The 21,690-nt window shown below is 60.9% G+C and overlaps 1 protein-coding gene across 1 annotated transcript in view; it reads right to left on the bottom strand.

The window, feature by feature from the left end:
- LOC132813927 (SLIT-ROBO Rho GTPase-activating protein 1-like) overlaps positions 1-21,098 on the bottom strand; it is a gene marked incomplete at its 5' end in the record, with an annotated part of 43,788 nt that extends 22,690 nt beyond the window's left edge. The window contains 7 exons of the mRNA XM_060823310.1: positions 10,875-10,952; positions 15,512-15,701; positions 18,357-18,433; positions 18,995-19,222; positions 19,739-19,844; positions 20,632-20,763; positions 21,021-21,098. Coding sequence (XP_060679293.1) covers positions 10,875-10,952; positions 15,512-15,701; positions 18,357-18,433; positions 18,995-19,222; positions 19,739-19,844; positions 20,632-20,763; positions 21,021-21,098 — 889 coding nt within the window. The remainder of the gene's footprint in view (positions 1-10,874; positions 10,953-15,511; positions 15,702-18,356; positions 18,434-18,994; positions 19,223-19,738; positions 19,845-20,631; positions 20,764-21,020) is intronic.
- Between the last annotated feature and the right edge of the window lie 592 nt (positions 21,099-21,690).

Genomic DNA, 21,690 nt, shown 5'->3' with positions numbered 1-21,690 from the left:
GCTCCCTCTACACTGTCCCCCACTCCCAGGGACAGGGGGTTAGAGATAGGGGAAAGCTCCCTCTACACACTCCCCCACTCCCAGGGACAGGGGGTTAGAGATAGGGGAAAGATCCCTCTACACCGTCCTCCCAGGGGCAGGGGGTTAGAGACAGGGGAAAGCTCCCTCTACACACTCCCCCACTCCCAGGGACAGGGGGTTAGAGACAGGGGAAAGCTCCCTCTACACCGTCCTCCCAGGGGCAGGGGGTTAGAGACAGGGTAAAGCTCCCTCTACACACTCCGCCACTCCCAGGGACAGGGGGTTAGAGACAGGGGAAAGCTCCCTCTACACACTCCCCCACTCCCAGGGACAGGGGGTTAGATACAGGGTAAAGCTTCCTCTACACCGTCCTCCCAGGGGCAGGGGGTTAGAGACAGGGGAAAGCTCCCTCTACACTGTCCCCTCACTCCCACGGACAGGGGGTTAGAGACAGGGGAAAGCTCCCTCTACACACTCCCCCACTCCCAGGGACAGGGGGTTAGAGACAGGGGAAAGCTCCCTCTACACACTCCCCCACTCCCAGGGACAGGGGGTTAGAGACAGCGGAAAGCTCCCTCTACACACTCCCCCACTCCCAGGGACAGGGGGTTAGAGACAGGGGAAAGCTCTCTCTACACCGTCCTCCCAGAGACAGGGGGTTAGAGACAGGGGAAAGCTCCCTCTACACCGTCCTCCCAGGGGCAGGGGGTTAGAGACAGGGGAAAGCTTCCTCTACACACTCCCCCACTCCCAGGGACAGGGGTTAGAGACAGGGGAAAGCTCCCTCTACACACTCCCCCACTCCCAGGGACAGGGAGTTAGAGACAGGGGAAAGCTCCCTCTACACACTCCCCCACTCCCAGGGACAGGGGGTTAGAGACAGGGGAAAGCTCCCTCTACACTGTCCCCTCACTCCCACGGACAGGGGGTTAGAGACAGGGGAAAGCTCCCTCTACACACTCCCCCACTCCCAGGGACAGGGGGTTAGAGATAGGGGAAAGCTCCCTCTACACACTCCCCCACTCCCAGGGAAAGGGGGTTAGAGATAGGGGAAAGCTCCCTCTACACACTCCCCTACTCCCAGGGACAGGGGGTAGAGACAGGGGAAAGCTCCCTCTACACCGTCCTCCCAGGGGCAGGGGGTTAGAGACAGGGGAAAGCTCCCTCTACACACTCCCCCACTCCCAGGGACAGGGGGTTAGAGACAGGGGAAAGCTCCCTCTACACACTCCCCCACTCCCAGGGACAGGGGGTTAGAGACAGGGGAAAGCTCCCTCTACACACTCCCCCACTCCCAGGGACAGGGGGTTAGAGACAGGGGAAAGCTCCCTCTACACACTCCCCCACCCCCAGGGACAGGGGGTTAGATACAGGGTAAAGCTCCCTCTACACCGTCCTCCCAGGAGCAGGGGGTTAGAGACAGGGGAAAGCTCCCTCTACACTGTCCCCTCACTCCCACGGACAGGGGGTTAGAGACAGGGGAAAGCTCCCTCTACACACTCCCCCACTCCCAGGGACAGGGGGTTAGAGACAGGGGAAAGCTCCCTCTACACACTCCCCCACTCCCAGGGACAGGGGTTAGAGACAGGGGAAAGCTCCCTCTACACACTCCCCCACTCCCAGGGACAGGGGGTTAGATACAGGGTAAAGCTTCCTCTACACCGTCCCCCACTCCCAGGGACAGGGGTTTAGAGACAGGGTAAAGCTTCCTCTACACTGTCGCCCACTCCCAGGGACAGGGGGTTAGAGACAGGGGAAAGCTCCCTCTACACCGTCCTCCCAGGGGCAGGGGGTTAGAGACAGGGGAAAGCTCCCTCTACACCGTCCCTCACTCCCAGGGGCAGGGGGTTAGAGACAGGGGAAAGCTCCCTCTACACACTCCCCCACTCCCAGGGACAGGGGGTTAGAGACAGGGGAAAGCTCCCTCTACACACTCCCCCACTCCCAGGGACAGGGGGTTAGAGACAGGGAAAGCTCCCTCTACACACTCCCCCACTCCCAGGGACAGGGGGTTAGATACAGGGTAAAGCTTCCTCTACACCGTCCCCCACTCCCAGGGACAGGGGGTTAGAGACAGAGTAAAGCTCCCTCTACACTGTCCCCCACTCCCAGGGACAGGGGGTTAGATACAGAGTAAAGCTCCCTCTACACCGTCCCCCACTCCCAGGGACAGGGGGTTAGAGACAGGGTAAAGCTCCCTCTACACACTCCCCCACTCCCAGGGACAGGGGGTTAGAGACAGGGGAAAGCTCCCTCTACACACTCCCCCACTCCCAGGGACAGGGGATTAGAGACAGGGGAAAGCTCCCTCTACACACTCCCCCACTCCCAGGGACAGGGGGTTAGAGACAGGGGAAAGCTCCCTCTACACACTCCCCCACTCCCAGGGACAGGGGGTTAGAGACAGGGAAAGCTCCCTCTACACCGTCCTCCCAGGGGCAGGGGGTTAGAGACAGGGGAAAGCTCCCTCTACACACTCCCCCACTCCCAGGGACAGGGGGTTAGAGACAGGGGAAAGCTCCCTCTACACACTCCCCCACTCCCAGGGACAGGGGGTTAGAGACAGGGTAAAGCTCCCTCTACACCGTCCTCCCAGGGGCAGGGGGTTAGAGACAGGGGAAAGCTCCCTCTACACTGTCCCCTCACTCCCACGGACAGGGGGTTAGAGACAGGGGAAAGCTCCCTCTACACACTCCCCCACTCCCAGGGACAGGGGGTTAGAGACAGGGGAAAGCTCCCTCTACACACTCCCCCACTCCCAGGGACAGGGGGTTAGAGACAGGGGAAAGCTCCCTCTACACACTCCCCCACTCCCAGGGACAGGGGGTTAGAGACAGGGAAAGCTCCCTCTACACTGTCGCCCACTCCCAGGGACAGGGGGTTAGAGACAGGGGAAAGCTCCCTCTACACCGTCCTCCCAGGGGCAGGGGGTTAGAGACGGGGAAAGCTCCCTCTACACCGTCCTCCCAGGGGCAGGGGGTTAGAGACGGGGAAAGCTCCCTCTACACCGTCCTCCCAGGGACAGGGGGTTAGAGACAGGGGAAATCTCCCTCTACACCGTCCCTCACTCCCAGGGGCAGGGGGTTAGAGACAGAGGAAAGCTCCCTCTACACACTCCCCCACTCCCAGGGACAGGGGGTTAGAGACAGGGGAAAGCTCCCTCTACACCGTCCTCCCAGGGGCAGGGGGTTAGAGACAGGGGAAAGCTCCCTCTACACACTCCCCCACTCCCAGGGACAGGGGGTTAGAGACAGGGGAAAGCTCCCTCTACACCGTCCTCCCAGGGGCAGGGGGTTAGAGACAGGGGAAAGCTCCCTCTACACTGTCCCCCACTCCCAGGGACAGGGGGTTAGATACAGGGTAAAGCTCCCTCTACACCGTCCTCCCAGGGGCAGGGGGTTAGAGACAGGGGAAAGCTCCCTCTACACTGTCCCCTCACTCCCACGGACAGGGGGTTAGAGACAGGAGAAAGCTCCCTCTACACACTCCCCCACTCCCACGGACAGGGGGTTAGAGACAGGGGAAAGCTCCCTCTACACACTCCCCCACTCCCAGGGACAGGGGGTTAGAGACAGGGGAAAGCTCCCTCTACACACTCCCCTACTCCCAGGGACAGGGGTTAGAGACAGGGGAAAGATCCCTCTACACTGTCCCCCACTCCCAGGGACAGGGGGTTAGAGATAGAGGAAAGCTCCCTCTACACACTCCCCCACTCCCAGGGACAGGGGGTTAGAGACAGGGAAAGCTCCCTCTACACCGTCCTCCCAGGGGCAGGGGGTTAGAGACAGGGGAAAGCTCCCTCTACACACTCCCCCACTCCCAGGGACAGGGGGTTAGAGACAGGGAAAGCTCCCTCTACACACTCCCCCACTCCCAGGGACAGGGGGTTAGAGACAGGGGAAAGCTCCCTCTACACCGTCCTCCCAGGGGCAGGGGGTTAGAGACAGGGAAAGCTCCCTCTACACACTCCCCCACTCCCAGGGACAGGGGGTTAGAGACAGGGGAAAGCTCCCTCTACACCGTCCTCCCAGGGGCAGGGGGTTAGAGACAGGGGAAAGCTCCCTCTACACACTCCCCCACTCCCACGGACAGGGGGTTAGAGACAGGGGAAAGCTCCCTCTACACACTCCCCCACTCCCACGGACAGGGGGTTAGAGACTGGGGAAAGCTTCCTCTACACACTCCCCCACTCCCAGGGACAGGGGGTTAGAGACAGGGGAAAGCTCCCTCTACACACTCCCCCACTCCCAGGGACAGGGGGTTAGAGACAGGGGAAAGCTCCCTCTACACTGTCCCCCACTCCCAGGGACAGGGGGTTAGAGACAGGGGAAAGCTCCCTCTACACCGTCCTCCCAGGGGCAGGGGCTTAGATACAGAGTAAAGCTCCCTCTACACCGTCCTCCCAGGGGCAGGGACAGGGGGTTAGAGACAGGGGAAAGCCTCCTCTACACACTCCCCCATTCCCAGGGACAGGGGGTTAGATACAGGGGAAAGCTCCCTCTACACCGTCCCTCACTCCCACGGACAGGGGGTTAGAGACAGGGGAAAGCTCCCTCTACACCGTCCCCCACTCCCAGAGACAGGGGGTTAGAGACAGGGAAAAGCTCCCTCTACACCGTCCTCCCAGGGGCAGGGGGTTAGAGACAGGGGAAAGCTTCCTCTACACACTCCCCCACTCCCAGGGACAGGGGGTTAGAGACAGGGAAAGCTCCCTCTACACACTCCCCCACTCCCAGGGACAGGGAGTTAGAGACAGGGGAAAGCTCCCTCTACACACTCCCCCACTCCCAGGGACAGGGGGTTAGAGACAGGGGAAAGCTCCCTCTACACTGTCCCCTCACTCCCACGGACAGGGGGTTAGAGACAGGGGAAAGCTCCCTCTACACACTCCCCCACTCCCAGGGACAGGGGGTTAGAGATAGGGGAAAGCTCCCTCTACACACTCCCCCACTCCCAGGGAAAGGGGGTTAGAGATAGGGGAAAGCTCCCTCTACACACTCCCCTACTCCCAGGGACAGGGGGTAGAGACAGGGGAAAGCTCCCTCTACACCGTCCTCCCAGGGGCAGGGGGTTAGAGACAGGGGAAAGCTCCCTCTACACACTCCCCCACTCCCAGGGGCAGGGGGTTAGAGACAGGGGAAAGCTCCCTCTACACCGTCCCTCACTCCCAGGGGCAGGGGGTTAGAGACAGAGGAAAGCTTCCTCTACACACTCCCCCACTCCCAGGGACAGGGGGTTAGAGACAGGGGAAAGCTCCCTCTACACCGTCCTCCCAGGGGCAGGGGGTTAGAGACAGGGGAAAGCTCCCTCTACACTGTCCCCCACTCCCAGGGACAGGGGGTTAGATACAGGGTAAAGCTCTCTCTACACCGTCCTCCCAGGGGCAGGGGGTTAGAGACAGGGAAAGCTCCCTCTACACTGTCCCCTCACTCCCACGGACAGGGGGTTAGAGACAGGGGAAAGCTCCCTCTACACACTCCCCCACTCCCAGGGACAGGGGGTTAGAGACAGGGGAAAGCTCCCTCTACACACTCCCCCACTCCCAGGGACAGGGGGTTAGAGACAGGGGAAAGCTCCCTCTACACTGTCCCCCACTCCCAGGGACAGGGGGTTAGAGATAGGGGAAAGCTCCCTCTACACACTCCCCCACTCCCAGGGACAGGGGGTTAGAGATAGGGGAAAGATCCCTCTACACCGTCCTCCCAGGGGCAGGGGGTTAGAGACAGGGGAAAGCTCCCTCTACACACTCCCCCACTCCCAGGGACAGGGGGTTAGAGACAGGGGAAAGCTCCCTCTACACCGTCCTCCCAGGGGCAGGGGGTTAGAGACAGGGTAAAGCTCCCTCTACACACTCCGCCACTCCCAGGGACAGGGGGTTAGAGACAGGGGAAAGCTCCCTCTACACACTCCCCCACTCCCAGGGACAGGGGGTTAGATACAGGGTAAAGCTTCCTCTACACCGTCCTCCCAGGGGCAGGGGGTTAGAGACAGGGTAAAGCTCCCTCTACACCGTCCTCCCAGGGGCAGGGGGTTAGAGACAGGGGAAAGCTCCCTCTACACTGTCCCCTCACTCCCACGGACAGGGGGTTAGAGACAGGGGAAAGCTCCCTCTACACTCTCCCCCACTCCCACGGACAGGGGGTTAGAGACAGGGGAAAGCTCCCTCTACACACTCCCCCACTCCCAGGGACAGGGGGTTAGAGACAGGGAAAGCTCCCTCTACACACTCCCCCACTCCCAGGGACAGGGGTTAGAGACAGGGGAAAGCTCCCTCTACACCGTCCCCCACTCCCAGGGACAGGGGGTTAGAGACAGCGTAAAGCTTCCTCTACACTGTCGCCCACTCCCAGGGACAGGGGGTTAGAGACAGGGGAAAGCTCCCTCTACACCGTCCTCCCAGGGGCAGGGGGTTAGAGACAGGGGAAAGCTCCCTCTACACTGTCCCCTCACTCCCACGGACAGGGGGTTAGAGACAGGGGAAAGCTCCCTCTACACACTCCCCCACTCCCACGGACAGGGGGTTAGAGACAGGGGAAAGCTCCCTCTACACACTCCCCCACTCCCAGGGACAGGGGGTTAGAGACAGGGGAAAGCTCCCTCTACACACTCCCCTACTCCCAGGGACAGGGGGTTAGAGACAGGGGAAAGCTCCCTCTACACTGTCCCCCACTCCCAGGGACAGGGGGTTAGAGATAGAGGAAAGCTCCCTCTACACACTCCCCCACTCCCAGGGACAGGGGGTTAGAGACAGGGGAAAGCTCCCTCTACACCGTCCTCCCAGGGGCAGGGGGTTAGAGACAGGGGAAAGCTCCCTCTACACACTCCCCCACTCCCAGGGACAGGGGGTTAGAGACAGGGGAAAGCTTCCTCTACACCATCCTCCCAGGGTCAGGGGGTTAGAGACAGGGAAAGCTCCCTCTACACACTCCCCCACTCCCACGGACAGGGGGTTAGAGACAGGGGAAAGCTCCCTCTACACACTCCCCCACTCCCACGGACAGGGGGTTAGAGACAGGGGAAAGCTCCCTCTACACACTCCCCCACTCCAAGGGACAGGGGGTTAGAGACAGGGGAAAGCTCCCTCTACACACTCCCCCACTCCCAGGGACAGGGGGTTAGAGACAGGGGAAAGCTCCCTCTACGCTGTCCCCCACTCCCAGGGACAGGGGGTTAGAGACAGGGGAAAGCTCCCTCTACACCGTCCTCCCAGGGGCAGGGGCTTAGATACAGAGTAAAGCTCCCTCTACACCGTCCTCCCAGGGGCAGGGACAGGGGGTTAGAGACAGGGAAAGCTCCCTCTACACACTCCCCCATTCCCAGGGACAGGGGGTTAGATACAGGGGAAAGCTCCCTCTACACCGTCCCTCACTCCCACGGACAGGGGGTTAGAGACAGGGGAAAGCTCCCTCTACACCGTCCCCCACTCCCAGAGACAGGGGGTTAGAGACAGGGAAAGCTCCCTCTACACCGTCCTCCCAGGGGCAGGGGGTTAGAGACAGGGGAAAGCTTCCTCTACACACTCCCCCACTCCCAGGGACAGGGGGTTAGAGACAGGGGAAAGCTCCCTCTACACACTCCCCCACTCCCAGGGACAGGGGTTAGAGACAGGGGAAAGCTCCCTCTACACACTCCCCCACTCCCAGGGACAGGGGGTTAGAGACAGGGGAAAGCTCCCTCTACACTGTCCCCTCACTCCCACGGACAGGGGGTTAGAGACAGGGGAAAGCTCCCTCTACACACTCCCCCACTCCCAGGGACAGGGGGTTAGAGATAGGGGAAAGCTCCCTCTACACACTCCCCCACTCCCAGGGAAAGGGGGTTAGAGAGAGGGGAAAGCTCCCTCTACACACTCCCCTACTCCCAGGGACAGGGGGTTAGAGACAGGGGAAAGCTCCCTCTACACCGTCCTCCCAGGGGCAGGGGTTTAGAGACAGGGGAAAGCTCCCTCTACACACTCCCCCACTCCCAGGGACAGGGGTTAGAGACAGGGGAAAGCTCCCTCTACACCGTCCTCCCAGGGGCAGGGGGTTAGAGACAGGGGAAAGCTCCCTCTACACACTCCCCCACTCCCAGGGACAGGGGGTTAGAGACAGGGGAAAGCTCCCTCTACACACTCCCCCACTCCCCGGGACAGGGGGTTAGATACAGGGTAAAGCTCCCTCTACACCGTCCTCCCAGGGGCAGGGGGTTAGAGACAGGGGAAAGCTCCCTCTACACTGTCCCCTCACTCCCACGGACAGGGGGTTAGAGACAGGGGAAAGCTCCCTCTACACACTCCCCCACTCCCAGGGACAGGGGGTTAGAGACAGGGGAAAGCTCCCTCTACACACTCCCCCACTCCCAGGGACAGGGGGTTAGAGACAGGGGAAAGCTCCCTCTACACACTCCCCCACTCCCAGGGACAGGGGGTTAGATACAGGGTAAAGCTTCCTCTACACGTCCCCCACTCCCAGGGACAGGGGTTTAGAGACAGGGTAAAGCTTCCTCTACACTGTCGCCCACTCCCAGGGACAGGGGGTTAGAGACAGGGGAAAGCTCCCTCTACACCGTCCTCCCAGGGGCAGGGGGTTAGAGACAGGGGAAAGCTCCCTCTACACCGTCCTCCCAGGGGCAGGGGGTTAGACACAGGGGAAAGCTCCCTCTACACCGTCCCTCACTCCCAGGGGCAGGGGGTTAGAGACAGGGAAAGCTCCCTCTACACCGTCCTCCCAGGGGCAGGGGGTTAGAGACAGGGAAAGCTCCCTCTACACTGTCCCCCACTCCCAGGGACAGGGGGTTAGATACAGGGTAAAGCTCCCTCTACACCGTCCTCCCAGGGGCAGGGGGTTAGAGACAGGGGAAAGCTCCCTCTACACTGTCCCCTCACTCCCACGGACAGGGGGTTAGAGACAGGGGAAAGCTCCCTCTACACACTCCCCCACTCCCAGGGACAGGGGGTTAGAGACAGGGGAAAGCTCCCTCTACACTGTCCCCCACTCCCAGGGACAGGGGGTTAGAGATAGGGGAAAGCTCCCTCTACACACTCCCCCACTCCCAGGGACAGGGGGTTAGAGACAGGGAAAGCTCCCTCTACACCGTCCTCCCAGGGGCAGGGGGTTAGAGACAGGGGAAAGCTCCCTCTACACACTCCCCCACTCCCAGGGACAGGGGGTTAGAGACAGGGGAAAGCTTCCTCTACACCGTCCTCCCAGGGGCAGGGGGTTAGAGACAGGGGAAAGCTCCCTCTACACACTCCGCCACTCCCAGGGACAGGGGGTTAGAGACAGGGGAAAGCTCCCTCTACACACTCCCCCACTCCCAGGGACAGGGGGTTAGATACAGGGTAAAGCTTCCTCTACACCGTCCTCCTAGGGGCAGGGGGTTAGAGACAGGGGAAAGCTCCCTCTACACTGTCCTCTCACTCCCACGGACAGGGGGTTAGAGACAGGGGAAAGCTCCCTCTACACACTCCCCCACTCCCAGGGACAGGGGGTTAGAGACAGGGGAAAGCTCCCTCTACACACTCCCCCACTCCCAGGGACAGGGGGTTAGAGACAGGGGAAAGCTCCCTCTACACACTCCCCCACTCCCAGGGACAGGGGGTTAGATACAGGGTAAAGCTTACTCTACACCGTCCCCCACTCCCAGGGACAGGGGTTTAGAGACAGGGTAAAGCTTCCTCTACACTGTCGCCCACTCCCAGGGACAGGGGGTTAGAGACAGGGAAAGCTCCCTCTACACCGTCCTCCCAGGGGCAGGGGGTTAGAGACAGGGGAAAGCTCCCTCTACACCGTCCTCCCAGGGGCAGGGGGTTAGACACAGGGGAAAGCTCCCTCTACACCGTCCCTCACTCCCAGGGGCAGGGGGTTAGAGACAGGGGAAAGCTCCCTCTACACACTCCCCCACTCCCAGGGACAGGGGGTTAGAGACAGGGGAAAGCTCCCTCTACACCGTCCTCCCAGGGGCAGGGGGTTAGAGACAGGGGAAAGCTCCCTCTACACCGTCCTCCCAGAGACAGGGGGTTAGAGACAGGGGAAAGCTCCCTCTACACCGTCCTCCCAGGGGCAGGGGGTTAGATACAGGGGAAAGCTCCCTCTACACTGTCCCCCACTCCCAGGGACAGGGGGTTAGATACAGGGTAAAGCTCCCTCTACACCGTCCTCCCAGGGGCAGGGGGTTAGAGACAGGGGAAAGCTCCCTCTACACTGTCCCCTCACTCCCACGGACAGGGGGTTAGAGACAGGGGAAAGCTTCCTCTACACTCTCCCCCACTCCCACGGACAGGGGGTTAGAGACAGCGGAAAGCTCCCTCTACACACTCCCCCACTCCCAGGGACAGGGGGTTAGAGACAGGGGAAAGCTCCCTCTACACACTCCCCCACTCCCAGGGACAGGGGTTAGAGACAGGGGAAAGCTCCCTCTACACTGTCCCCCACTCCCAGGGACAGGGGTTAGATACAGGGTAAAGCTCCCTCTACACTGTCCCCCCACTCCCAGGGACAGGGGTTAGATACAGGGTAAAACTCCCTCTACACCGTCCCCCATTCCCAGGGACAGGGGGTTAGATACAGAGTAAAGCTCCCTCTACACTGTCCCCCACTCCCAGGGACGGGGGGGGTTAGATACAGAGTAAAGCTCCCTCTACACTGTCCCCCACTCCCAGGGACAGGGGTTAGATACAGAGTAAAGCTCCCTCTACACTGTCCCCCATTCCCAGGGACAGGGGGTTAGAGACAGAGTAAAACTCCCTCTACACTGTCCCCCACTCCCAGGGACAGGGGGTTAGAGACAGAGTAAAACTCTCTCTACACTGTCCCCCACTCCCAGGGACAGGGGGTTAGAGACAGAGTAAAGCTCCCTCTACAGTTGATTACCTGCTGCTGTCTGGTCTCTCCTCAGTGGAACCGAGCTCAGATCCAGGTTCAGGCCAGGGTCCACTCCCAGCATCAACACTGGGGGGGGGGGGGGGGCGGAGAGAGAGAGAGAATGTGGGGGGTGGAGAGAGACAGACAGACAGAGAGTAAGAGAGAGAGACAGAGGGAGAGAGTACTTCAGTTTATCGTCAGCCATTAAGAACATGGAACAGTACAGCATAGCACAGGCCCTTCGGCCCTCGACGTTGTGCCGGCATCCCTCTCTGAGATCGGACGAACCTCCCTCCCCTTCATCCATCGCTTAAATGTCCCGAGTGTGTCTGCCTCTCCTCCCACGCTGCATTCCACAAACCCCCCCCTGCTCCACCACTCTCTGAGTAAAGAACCGACCTCTGACCTCCCCCCTACACCCTCCCTCCAATCCCCTTAAAGGGACGCCCTCCTCCTCGCTGCCCCGAGTTACCCTGGGACATATCCCGTCTGGCCCTGGGGACTTATCCATCCTCGTCATTATCAAACTCCTCAGCACATCCTCGTTGGTGACACCAACCCTGTTCGAGTGACCCCTCCCCCACCCTCCTCTGGTGAATCCCGAATCCGAAGGACCCGCCCCCCCCCCCCCACCTCCTCCGACTACAGGATCACGTTCCCTCTCCTCACTCAGGCTGTCCTCTCGCTCCCCCATCTCGGGTAACTGTGCAAACTCCACACCAACGCTCTCCCTCCCCCGTGCTAAATTGTCCCCGTAGTGCCCAGGGATGTGCAGGTTAGGGTGGATTGGCCGTGCTAAATTGTCCCCGTAGTGTCCAGGGATGCACAGGTTAGGGTGGATTAGCCGTGCTAAATTGTCCCCGTAGTGCCCAGGGATGTGCGGGTTAGGGTGGATTGGCCGTGCTAAATTGTCCCCGTATATGCCCAGGGATGTGCGGGTTAGGGTGGATTGGCCGTGCTAAATTGTCCCCGTATATGCCCAGGGATGTACAGGTTAGGGTGGGATTGGCCGTGCTAAATTGTCCCCGTAGTGCCCAGGGATGTGCAGGTTAGGGTGGATTGGCCGTGCTAAATTGTCCCCGTAGTGCCCAGGGATGTACAGGTTAGGGTGGGATTGGCCGTGCTAAATTGTCCCCGTAGTGCCCAGGGATGTGCAGGTTAGGGTGGGATTGGCCGTGCTAAATTGTCCCCGTATATGCCCAGGGATGTGCGGGTTAGGGTGGATTGGCCGTGCTAAATTGTCCCCGTATATGCCCAGGGATGTGCGGGTTAGGGTGGATTGGCCGTGCTAAATTGTCCCCGTAGTGCCCAGGGATGTGCAGGTTAGGGTGGATTGGCCGTGCTAAATTGTCCCCGTAGTGCCCAGGGATGTGCAGGTTAGGGTGGGATTGGCCGTGCTAAATTGTCCTCGTAGTGCCCAGGGATGTGCAGGTTAGGGTGGATTGGCCGTGCTAAATTGTCCCCGTAGTGCCCAGGGATGTACAGGTTAGGGTGGATTGGCTGTGCTAAATTGTCCTCGTAGTGCCCAGGGATGTGCAGGTTAGGGTGGATTGGCCGTGCTAAATTGTCCCCGTAGTGCCCAGGGATGTGCGGGTTAGGGTGGATTAGCCGTGCTAAATTGTCCTCGTAGTGCCCAGGGATGTGCAGGTTAGGGTGGGATTGGCCGTGCTAAATTGTCCTCGTAGTGCCCAGGGATGTGCGGGTTAGGGTGGATTAGCCGTGCTAAATTGTCCTCGTAGTGCCCAGGGATGTGCAGGTTAGGGTGGGATTAGCCGTGCTAAATTGTCCCCGTAGTGCCCAGGGATGTGCAGGTTAGGGTGGGATTGGCCGTGCTAAATTGTCCCCGTAGTGCCCAGGGATGTACAGGTTAGGGTGGATTGGCTGTGCTAAATTGTCCCCGTAGTGCCCAGGGATGTGCGGGTTAGGGTGGATTGGCCGTGCTAAATTGTCCCCGTAGTGCCCAGGGATGTGCGGGTTAGGGTGGATTGGCTGTGCTAAATTGTCCCCGTAGTGCCCAGGGATGTGCAGGTTAGGGTGGGATTGGCCGTGCTAAATTGTGTTAGGTGAAGGGGTAAATGTCGGGGAACGGGTCTGGGTGGGTCGGCCTGGACTTGTTGCGCCGAAGGGCCTGTTTCCACACTGTCAGTCATCTCATCTAAATCCTGTGATAACTTTAAGCTCCCCCCGTGCCTGCCCTGGCTATTCAGGTTTAATGGGGACTGAATTTGACGGACTCCTCTCACTCTGCTGTTGGGATTCCAAACACCCTCTCGGTCATCAGAAGCCCAGACACCGTTTGCCTGCATTTTCCAAATAAATACAGTGAAATACTAGCCCCGGTTATCAAAACATTTCCTTGAGACCCCTCAGGGCTTAAAAAAAAGACGTATTTCGAAATTTTAGAGGCGTTTGGGATGGTTATGTGAACGGGAAGGGTTTGGAGGGAGATGGGCCGGTTGCTGGCAGGTTGGGTCGGGATATCTGGGTTGGGCCGAAGGGTCTGTTTCCGTGCTGTACATCTCCACGTCTCTGTCAGTGTGGAACGCCTCAGAGCTTTCCTTCATCCCAGACGCCAAAACGCTCTCCTGCCCACCCCACCCGCAGCTCGCTCTTCCTTCCTGACCCACCCTCCACTCTGACCTCTACCCTCTCAACCCTCAGCCAGCTTTCCTCCTGGCTCGATGTCGCCCCCCCCCCACCCCGTCCCGTCTCGCCCGAGATTCCTTCACCCCGGCCTCGGCGGGACGCCCCTATCCTGACGCAGACGGCAAGCGCTCCAGGAATATTCCCTGTCCCGAGTGTGTCTGGGCCCGATCCAGTTCCTGCCTCACAGCATGGCAATCCCCACCCCCCCACCTCCCCCGCTGGCTTTGCCATTCGGCCCGCTCCTACCCCTCTCCGTGGGCAGCGGCGAAGGTCAGCGAGTTGGGATCACCGTCACCGAGAGGCTCCCCCACCCAGAGATCGGACGGCGGGCCGGATTCTTTGCTGAGCGGCTAATCCAATATGGCCGCCCTGTCCGGCCGGCCTAGCCAAGTACAGAGCCTGGGGCCTTTCCTGAACGGACACACACCCCACACACATACACACACCCCCACACCCTCCCCCTCCACACACGCACACACACACACACACACACACACTCACACTCTCTCACACACACACCCCCACACACACACTAACACACACTAACACACACTAACACCCACTGGGCAAACGCTGCTCTCTCCAAACTCCCTGCGCTCAGGAGGTTCCGGTCAATATCCCAGCACAGCCCAGTGTTTCCCTGCAGCTATTTGTGTGTGTGTGTGTGTGTGTGTGATTGAGTGTGTGTGTGAGTGTGAGACTGTGTGTGTGAGTGTGTGTGTGAGTGTGAGACTGTGTGAGTGTGTGTGAGTGTGAGTGAGTGTGTGTGTGAGTGTGAGGGAGTTCTGATGTTCTGGGTCTGGAATCCCTCCCTCACCGACTCACACTGAGTGGGCTGGTCCAGAGCTGCTGGTCTGTACTGGGATAGCGGCCTTGAGCTGCTGGGCTGTACTGGGATGGCGGCCCAGAGCTGCTGGGCTGTACTGGGATAGCGGCCTTGAGCTGCTGGTCTGTACTGGGATAGCGGCCTTGAGCTGCTGGTCTGTGCTGGGATAGTTACCTTGAGCTGCTGGGCTGTACTGGGATAGTGACCTTGAGCTGCTGGTCTGTGCTGGGATAGTGGCCCAGAGCTGCTGGTCTGTGCTGGGATACCAGCCTTGAGCTGCTGGTCTGTGCTGGGATAGTGACCTTGAGCTGCTGGGCTGCACTGGGATAGCGGCCCAGAGCTGCTGGGCTGTGCTGGGATAGCGGCCCAGAGCTGCTGGGCTGTGCTGGGATGGCGGCCCAGAGCTGCTGGGCTGTACTGGGATAGCGGCCTTGAGCTGCTGGGCCGTACTGGGATAGCGGCACAGCACTGCTGGGCTGTACTGGGATAGCGGCCTTGAGCTGCTGGTCTGTGCTGGGATAGTTACCTTGAGCTGCTGGGCTGTACTGGGATAGTGACCTTGAGCTGCTGGGCTGTGCTGGGATAGCGGCACAGCACTGCTGGGCTGTACTGGGATAGCGGCCTTGAGCTGTTGGTCTGTGCTGGGATAGCGGCCCAGAGCTGCTGGGCTGTACTGGGATAGCGGCCCAGAGCTGCTGGGCTGTACTGGGATAGCGGCCCAGAGCTGCTGGCCTGTACTGGGATAGCGACCTTGAGCTGTTGGGCTGTACTGGGATAGCGGCCCAGAGCTGCTGGCCTGTACTGGGATAGCGGCCTTGAGCTGTTGGGCTGTGCTGGGATAGCGGCCCAGAGCTGCTGGCTTGTACTGGCATAGCGGCCTTGAGCTGTTGGGCTGTACTGGGATAGCGGCCCAGAGCTGCTGGCCTGTACTGGGATAGCGGCCTTGAGCTGTTGGGCTGTGCTGGGATAGCAGCCCAGAGCTGCTGGTCTGTACTGGGATAGCGGCCCAGAGCTGCTGGTCTGTGCTGGGATAGCGGCCCAGAGCTGCTGGTCTGTGCTAGGATAGCGGCCCAGAGCTGCTGGTCTGTGCTGGGATAGTGACCCTGAGCTGCTGGTCTGTGCTGGGATAGCGGCCTTGAGCTGCTGGTCTGAAGGAGGGCTCAGAGTTACTCACGTATCTGGAAGCTGGATGTATTTGTCTGGAACCAGCCCCGTCCCTTGGCTGGTCTCCCCTCTCCACCAATCATCGGAGACCCTTTGGAGGAGGCGGAGACTCTCCCCCTTCCGGAGGGAGAGCTCGGAGACAGAGCGAGCCACGTAATCGAACAGGACCATCGCCCGGAGGCCGGCCCCCCCCGGGGAATCTGTCAGAGACACCCCCGTCAGGGTCACTGTCAGAGAGGGGTCACCGCCGCCCCCTCCCCCAACATCACCCCCCACCCCTCACCTCACACCCTCCCTCACCCCCTCCCCCAACATCACCCCCTACCCCTCACCCCCTCCCCAACATCACCCCCCACACCCTCACCTCACACCCTCCCTCACCCCCTCCCTCACCCCCTCCCCCAACATCACCCCCCACCCCTCACCTCACACCCTCCCTCACCCCCTACCCCCCACCCCCTCCCCCAACATCACCCCCTACACCTCACCCCCTCCCCCAACATCACCCCCTACCCCTCACCCCCTCCCCCAACATCACCCCCTACCCCTCCCCCCTCCCCCAACATCACCCCCTACCCCTCCCCCCCCTCCCCCAACATCACACCCCCCACCCCCCACACCTCACACCCACCCTCACCCCCTCCCCCAACATCACCCCCCACCTCACACCCACCCTCACCCCCTCCCCAGCCCGGCCACCCCCGGGGAATCTGTCAGAGACACCCCCGTCAGGGTCACTGTCAGAGAGGGGTCACCCCCACCCCCTCCCCCAACATCACCCCCCACCCCTCACCTCACACCCTCCCTCACCCCCTCCCTCACCCCCTCCCCCAACATCACCCCCTACCCCTCACCCCCTCCCCCAACATCACCCCCCACCTCACACCCACCCTCACCCCCTCCCCAGCCCGGCCCCCCCCGGGGAATCTGTCAGAGACACCCCCGTCAGGGTCACTGTCAGAGAGGGGTCACCGCCGCCCCCTCCCCCAACATCACCCCCCACCCCTCACCCCCTCCCCCAACATCACCCCCCCCCCCCCACCTCAACCCCTCCCGCACCCCCTCCCCAGCCCGGCCCCCCCCCGGGGAATCTGTCAGAGACACCCCCGTCAGGGTCACTGTCAGAGAGGGGTCACCGCCACCCCCCTCCCCCAACATCACCCCCACCCCCCCACCTCAACACCTCCCCCTCACCCACCCCCTCCCCCAACATCACCCCCCACCCCCTCCCCAGCCCGGCCCCCCCTGGGGAATCTGTCAGAGACACCCCCGTCAGGGTCAGTGTCAGAGAGGGGTCACCCCCACCTCCTCCCCCAACATCACCCTCCACCCCCCACCTCAACCCCTCCCTTACCCCCACCCCCACCCCCTCCCCAAACACCTCCCCCTCCCCCACCCCCCTCCCCAAACACCACCCTCAGACCCACACCATCCCCCAACATCTCCCCCCACCCCTACACCTATCCCAAACACCTTCCCCACCCCCTCACCCTCCCACAACATCTCCGCCACCCGCACCCCCTCCCCAAACACCTCACCCACCCACTCACCCTCCCCCAACCCCCCCCCATGGAGATGGATAAGGACAGACTGGGAGTGACAGAGAGAGAGAGAGACGGAGATCGAAAAGGACAGACTGGGAGTGACAGAGAGAGTGACGGAGATGGATAAGGACAGACTGGGAGTGACAGAGAGAGAGAGAGAGAGACGGAGATGGATAAGGACAGACTGGGAGTGACAGAGAGAGAGAGAGAGAGAGACGGAGATGGAAAAAGGACAGACTGAGAGTGACCGAGAGAGAAACGGAGAAGGATAAGGACAGACTGGGAGTGAGAGAGAGAGAGTGACGGAGATGGATAAGGACAGACTGGGAGTGACAGAGAGAGAGAGAGACGGAGATGGATAAGGACAGACTGAGAGTGACAGAGAGAGAGAGAGACGGAGATGGATAAGGACAGACTGGGAGTGACAGAGAGAGAGAGACGGAGATGGATAAGGACAGACTGGGAGTGACCGAGATGAGAGACGGAGATGGATAAGGACAGACTGGGAGTGACAGAGAGAGAGACGGAGATGGATAAGGACAGACTGGGAGTGACAGAGAGAGAGAGACGGAGATGGATAAGGACAGACTGGGAGTGACAGAGAGAGAGATGGAGATGGATAAGGACAGACTGGGAGTGACAGAGAGAGAGACGGAGATGGAAAAAGGACAGACTGGGAGTGACAGAGAGAGAGAGACGGAGATGGATAAGGACAGACTGGGAGTAACAGAGAGAGAGAGAGACGGAGATGGATAAGGACAGACTGGGAGTGACAGAGAGAGAGAGAGAGAGAGACGGAGATGGATAAGGACAGACTGGGAGTGACAGAGAGAGAGAGAGAGACGGAGATGGATAAGGACAGACTGGGAGTGACAGAGAGAGAGAGAGAGACGGAGATGGATAAGGACAGACTGGGAGTGACAGAGAGAGAGAGAGAGACGGAGATGGATAAGGACAGACTGGGAGTGACAGAGAGAGAGAGAGAGAGAGAGACGGAGATGGATAAGGACAGACTGGGAGTGACAGAGAGAGAGACGGAGATGGATAAGGACAGACTGGGAGTGACAGAGAGAGAGAGAGAGAGAGACGGAGATGGATAAGGACAGACTGGGAGTGACAGAGAGAGAGACGGAGATGGATAAGGACAGACTGGGAGTGACAGAGAGTGAGAGAGACGGGGATGGATAAGGACAGACTGGGAGTGACCGAGATGAGAGACGGAGATGGATAAGGACAGACTGGGAGTGACAGAGAGAGAGACGGAGATGGATAAGGACAGACTGGGAGTGACAGAGAGAGAGAGGGACGTACCATCCTCACTCCCATGAATGTCCAGTAAGACGTCCTGTTCACATTCCTCGATGACGTTGTCACTTTGCAGGGAGTCGCTGTTTCGGGAAGAGATCGAGTCATTCGGAGCCCGAGGCCTTCTGATCCCCACCCCCCCATGACATCCCACAATCCCCCTGTACCCCTCTGGACCGTCCAGTCAACAGCCCCCACCTCAGCAACCGTCCCACAGCACCCGCTCCCTCAGCACTGACCCTCCCACAGCACCCGCTCCCTCAGCACTGACCCTCCCACAGCACCCGCTCCCTCAGCACTGACCCTCCCTCAGCACTAACCCTCCCTCAGCACTGACCCTCCCACAGCACTGACCCTTCCTCAGCGCTGACCCTCCCACAGCGCCCGCTCTCTCAGCACTGACCCTCTCTCAGCGCCCACTCCCTCAGCACTGACCCTCCCACAGCACCCACTCTCTCAGCACTGACCCTCTCTCAGCGCCCACTCCCTCAGCACTGACCCTCCCACAGCCCCCACTCCCTCAACACTGACCCTCTCTCAGCGCCCACTCCCTCAGCACTGACCCTCCCACAGCACCCGCTCTCTCAGCACTGACCCTCTCTCAGCGCCCACTCCCTCAGCGCTGACCCTCCCTCAGCGCTCACCAATAATCTTCCTCCTGGGTCATGCACTTCTCGTAGATGGGTCCTGGCAGTAGCTCCGATCCGGGGAAGACCCTATCGTGGTGCACGATGATAGTCTTCACCACCTCATTGACCCGGCCCTGCGAGGAGACAGGATCCTGGTCTGCGGGTACCGTTACCAGGGTCGGTCCAAAGCACACCGCCAGGTTATGGGCATCCATCATGTTCTCATCGCTGTACTGGGAGACACTGAGCAACGGGGCTTGGTCATTCAACTTGGTGAGTCCTCACAGCCTGCTACAGTCCCCACTGTTCCCCTCTGGGTCTTTATCCCATTCCCCCTCTATCCCCATCTCTGGGTCTTTATCCCGTTCCCCCTCTATCCCCGTCTCCCTCCTCTGGGTCTTTATCCCGTTCCCCCCTCTATCCCGTCTCCCCCTCTGGGTCTTTATCCCGTTCCCCCCTCTATCCCCGTCTCCCCCTCTGGGTCTGTATCCCGTCCCCCCTCTATCCCCGTCTCCCCCCTCTGGGTCTTTATCCCGTCCCCCCTCTATCCCCATCTCCCCCCTCTGGGTCTTTATCCCATTCCCCCTCTATCCCCGTCTCCCCCTCTGGGTCTTTATCCCGTTCCCCCCTCTATCCCTGTCTGGATCTGGGATGTGTTGCCCTCCCTGTAGGTCGGGGGAGACGACCCTCCGTCACGACCCTCCGTCCCCTCCACTTCCCCCCGGTACCTGAGTCAGTCCCAGCCCCCGGGAGACTTACTGATGTAGAAATGCGAAGAGGTAGCGAATGACGATGACGATGGACGGCTCCAGCGTTGACACGACCGCCTTGATTTTGTGAGCCCTTTCCAACAGGTCCTCCGTCTCTGCAACGAGGGGGAGCGAGGATTAATAACCCAGAGGCCTCACGGGGCAGGGAGACCAGGCCTCAGGCCCTCACGGGGCAGGGAGACCAGGCCCCAGCCCTCACGGGGCAGAGAGACCAGGCCTCAGGCCCTCACGGGGCAGGGAGACCAGGCCTCAGGCCCTCACAGGGCAGGCAGACCAGGCCCCAGGCCTCACGGGGCAGGGAGACCAGGCCTCAGGCCCTCACGGGGCAGGGAGATCAGGCCCCAGGCCTCACGGGGCAGGGAGACCAGGTCTCAGGCCTCACGGGGCAGGGAGACCAGGTCTCAGGCCTCACCGGGCAGGGAGACCAGGCCCCAGGCCTCACAGGGCAGGGAGACCAGGCCTCAGGCCCTCACGGGGCAGGGAGATCAGGCCTCAGGTCTCACGGGGCAGGGAGATCAGGCCCCCACAGGGCAGGGAGACTAGGCCTCAGGCCTCATGGGCTGGGAGACCAGGCCTCAGGCCTCACGGGGCAGAGAGATCAGGCCTCAGGCCTCATGGGGCAGGGAGACCAGGCCTCAGGCCTCATAGAGCAGGGAGACCAGGCCTCAGGCCCTCACGGGGCAGGGAGATCAGGCCTCAGGCCTCACGGGACAGGGAGACCAGGCCTCAGGCCTCATAGAGCAGGGAGACCAGGCCCCCACAGGGCAGGGAGACTAGGCCCCAGGCCTCACAAGGGACAGGGAGACCAGGGCTGAGAGGGAATGGGAAGCGGGTGGTGAAGGGGAAGGGAAGGTGAGGATGGAGTTGCGGGGAGACACTCACCGACGCAGGCGATGAGGCAGCTGAAGGACTCCACGGGGAAGATGGGTTTGCTGAGACCGCGGAAGTAGAGTTTGAGGACCCCAGCGACCGAGTCGAGGTTGTGTTCGTTCATTGTGTCGAGGGGGTCTTCGCCTGAGATCAAACACAGGGGACGTTAACGGGGGCTGGAGGAGGAGGGGGTGGGGACTGGGGGGGGGGCAGGGGGGACGGGGGGCAGGGAGGGAACGGGGGGGGCAAGGAGGGAACGGTCAACACTACACAGGCCCTGTCCCCGTCCCCTCCGACAACCCCCGATGGAGACATTTTGACCCTGGCTGCTCCTGGGTTGACCCCCGACCCCACGCACCCCCCCCCCACGGTTCCCCCACCCCCAGCAGGGTGGGACAGACCTCTCTCGAAGGCGTTCCTGATGTCGTTGACCTCGCTCTGGGATCCCGGGATACGGAACAATCCCTCGTGATGGAGGCCTGTTTGGGAAAGGAAACAGACCAGATCCCGGGATCATCTCGGCTCCTTGTCATCGTCAGCGAGGGGGGAGGACGGAGAGGGACGGAGGGAGACAGAGGGAGACGGAGGGTGTGTGTGTGTGAGAGAGAGAGAGAGAGAGAGAGGGAGACACAGAGAGACAGAGAGTCAGACAGAGAGAGAGAGCACAGAGAAAGAGAGACAGACAGGGACAGACAGTGAGAGAAAGAGAGACAGACAGTGAGGGAGGGGGATGGAGACAGTGAGGGAGGGGGAGGTAGAGGGGAGAGGGTGGGGGGAGAGGGTGGTGCGAGATGGAGGGGATAGGGAGGCAGAGGGGGGAGATGGAGGGGGTATAGGGAGATGGAGGGGGTATAGGGAGGGGGAGGGGGAGATGGAGGGGGTATAGGGAGGGGTATAGGGAGGGGGAGATGGAAGGGTATAGGGAGGGGGTATAGGGAGGGGGTATAGGGAGGGGGGAGATGGAGGGGGTATAGGGAGGGGGGAGATGGAGGGGGTATAGGGAGGGGGAGATGGAGGGGGTATAGGGAGGGGGTATAGGGAGAGGGTATAGGGAGAGGGTATAGGGAGGGG

Source organism: Hemiscyllium ocellatum, unplaced genomic scaffold, assembly GCF_020745735.1.
Source record: "Hemiscyllium ocellatum isolate sHemOce1 unplaced genomic scaffold, sHemOce1.pat.X.cur. scaffold_543_pat_ctg1, whole genome shotgun sequence".
Classification (NCBI taxonomy): Eukaryota; Metazoa; Chordata; class Chondrichthyes; order Orectolobiformes; family Hemiscylliidae; genus Hemiscyllium; species Hemiscyllium ocellatum.
This window is presented reverse-complemented; position numbering and strand designations above follow the sequence as displayed.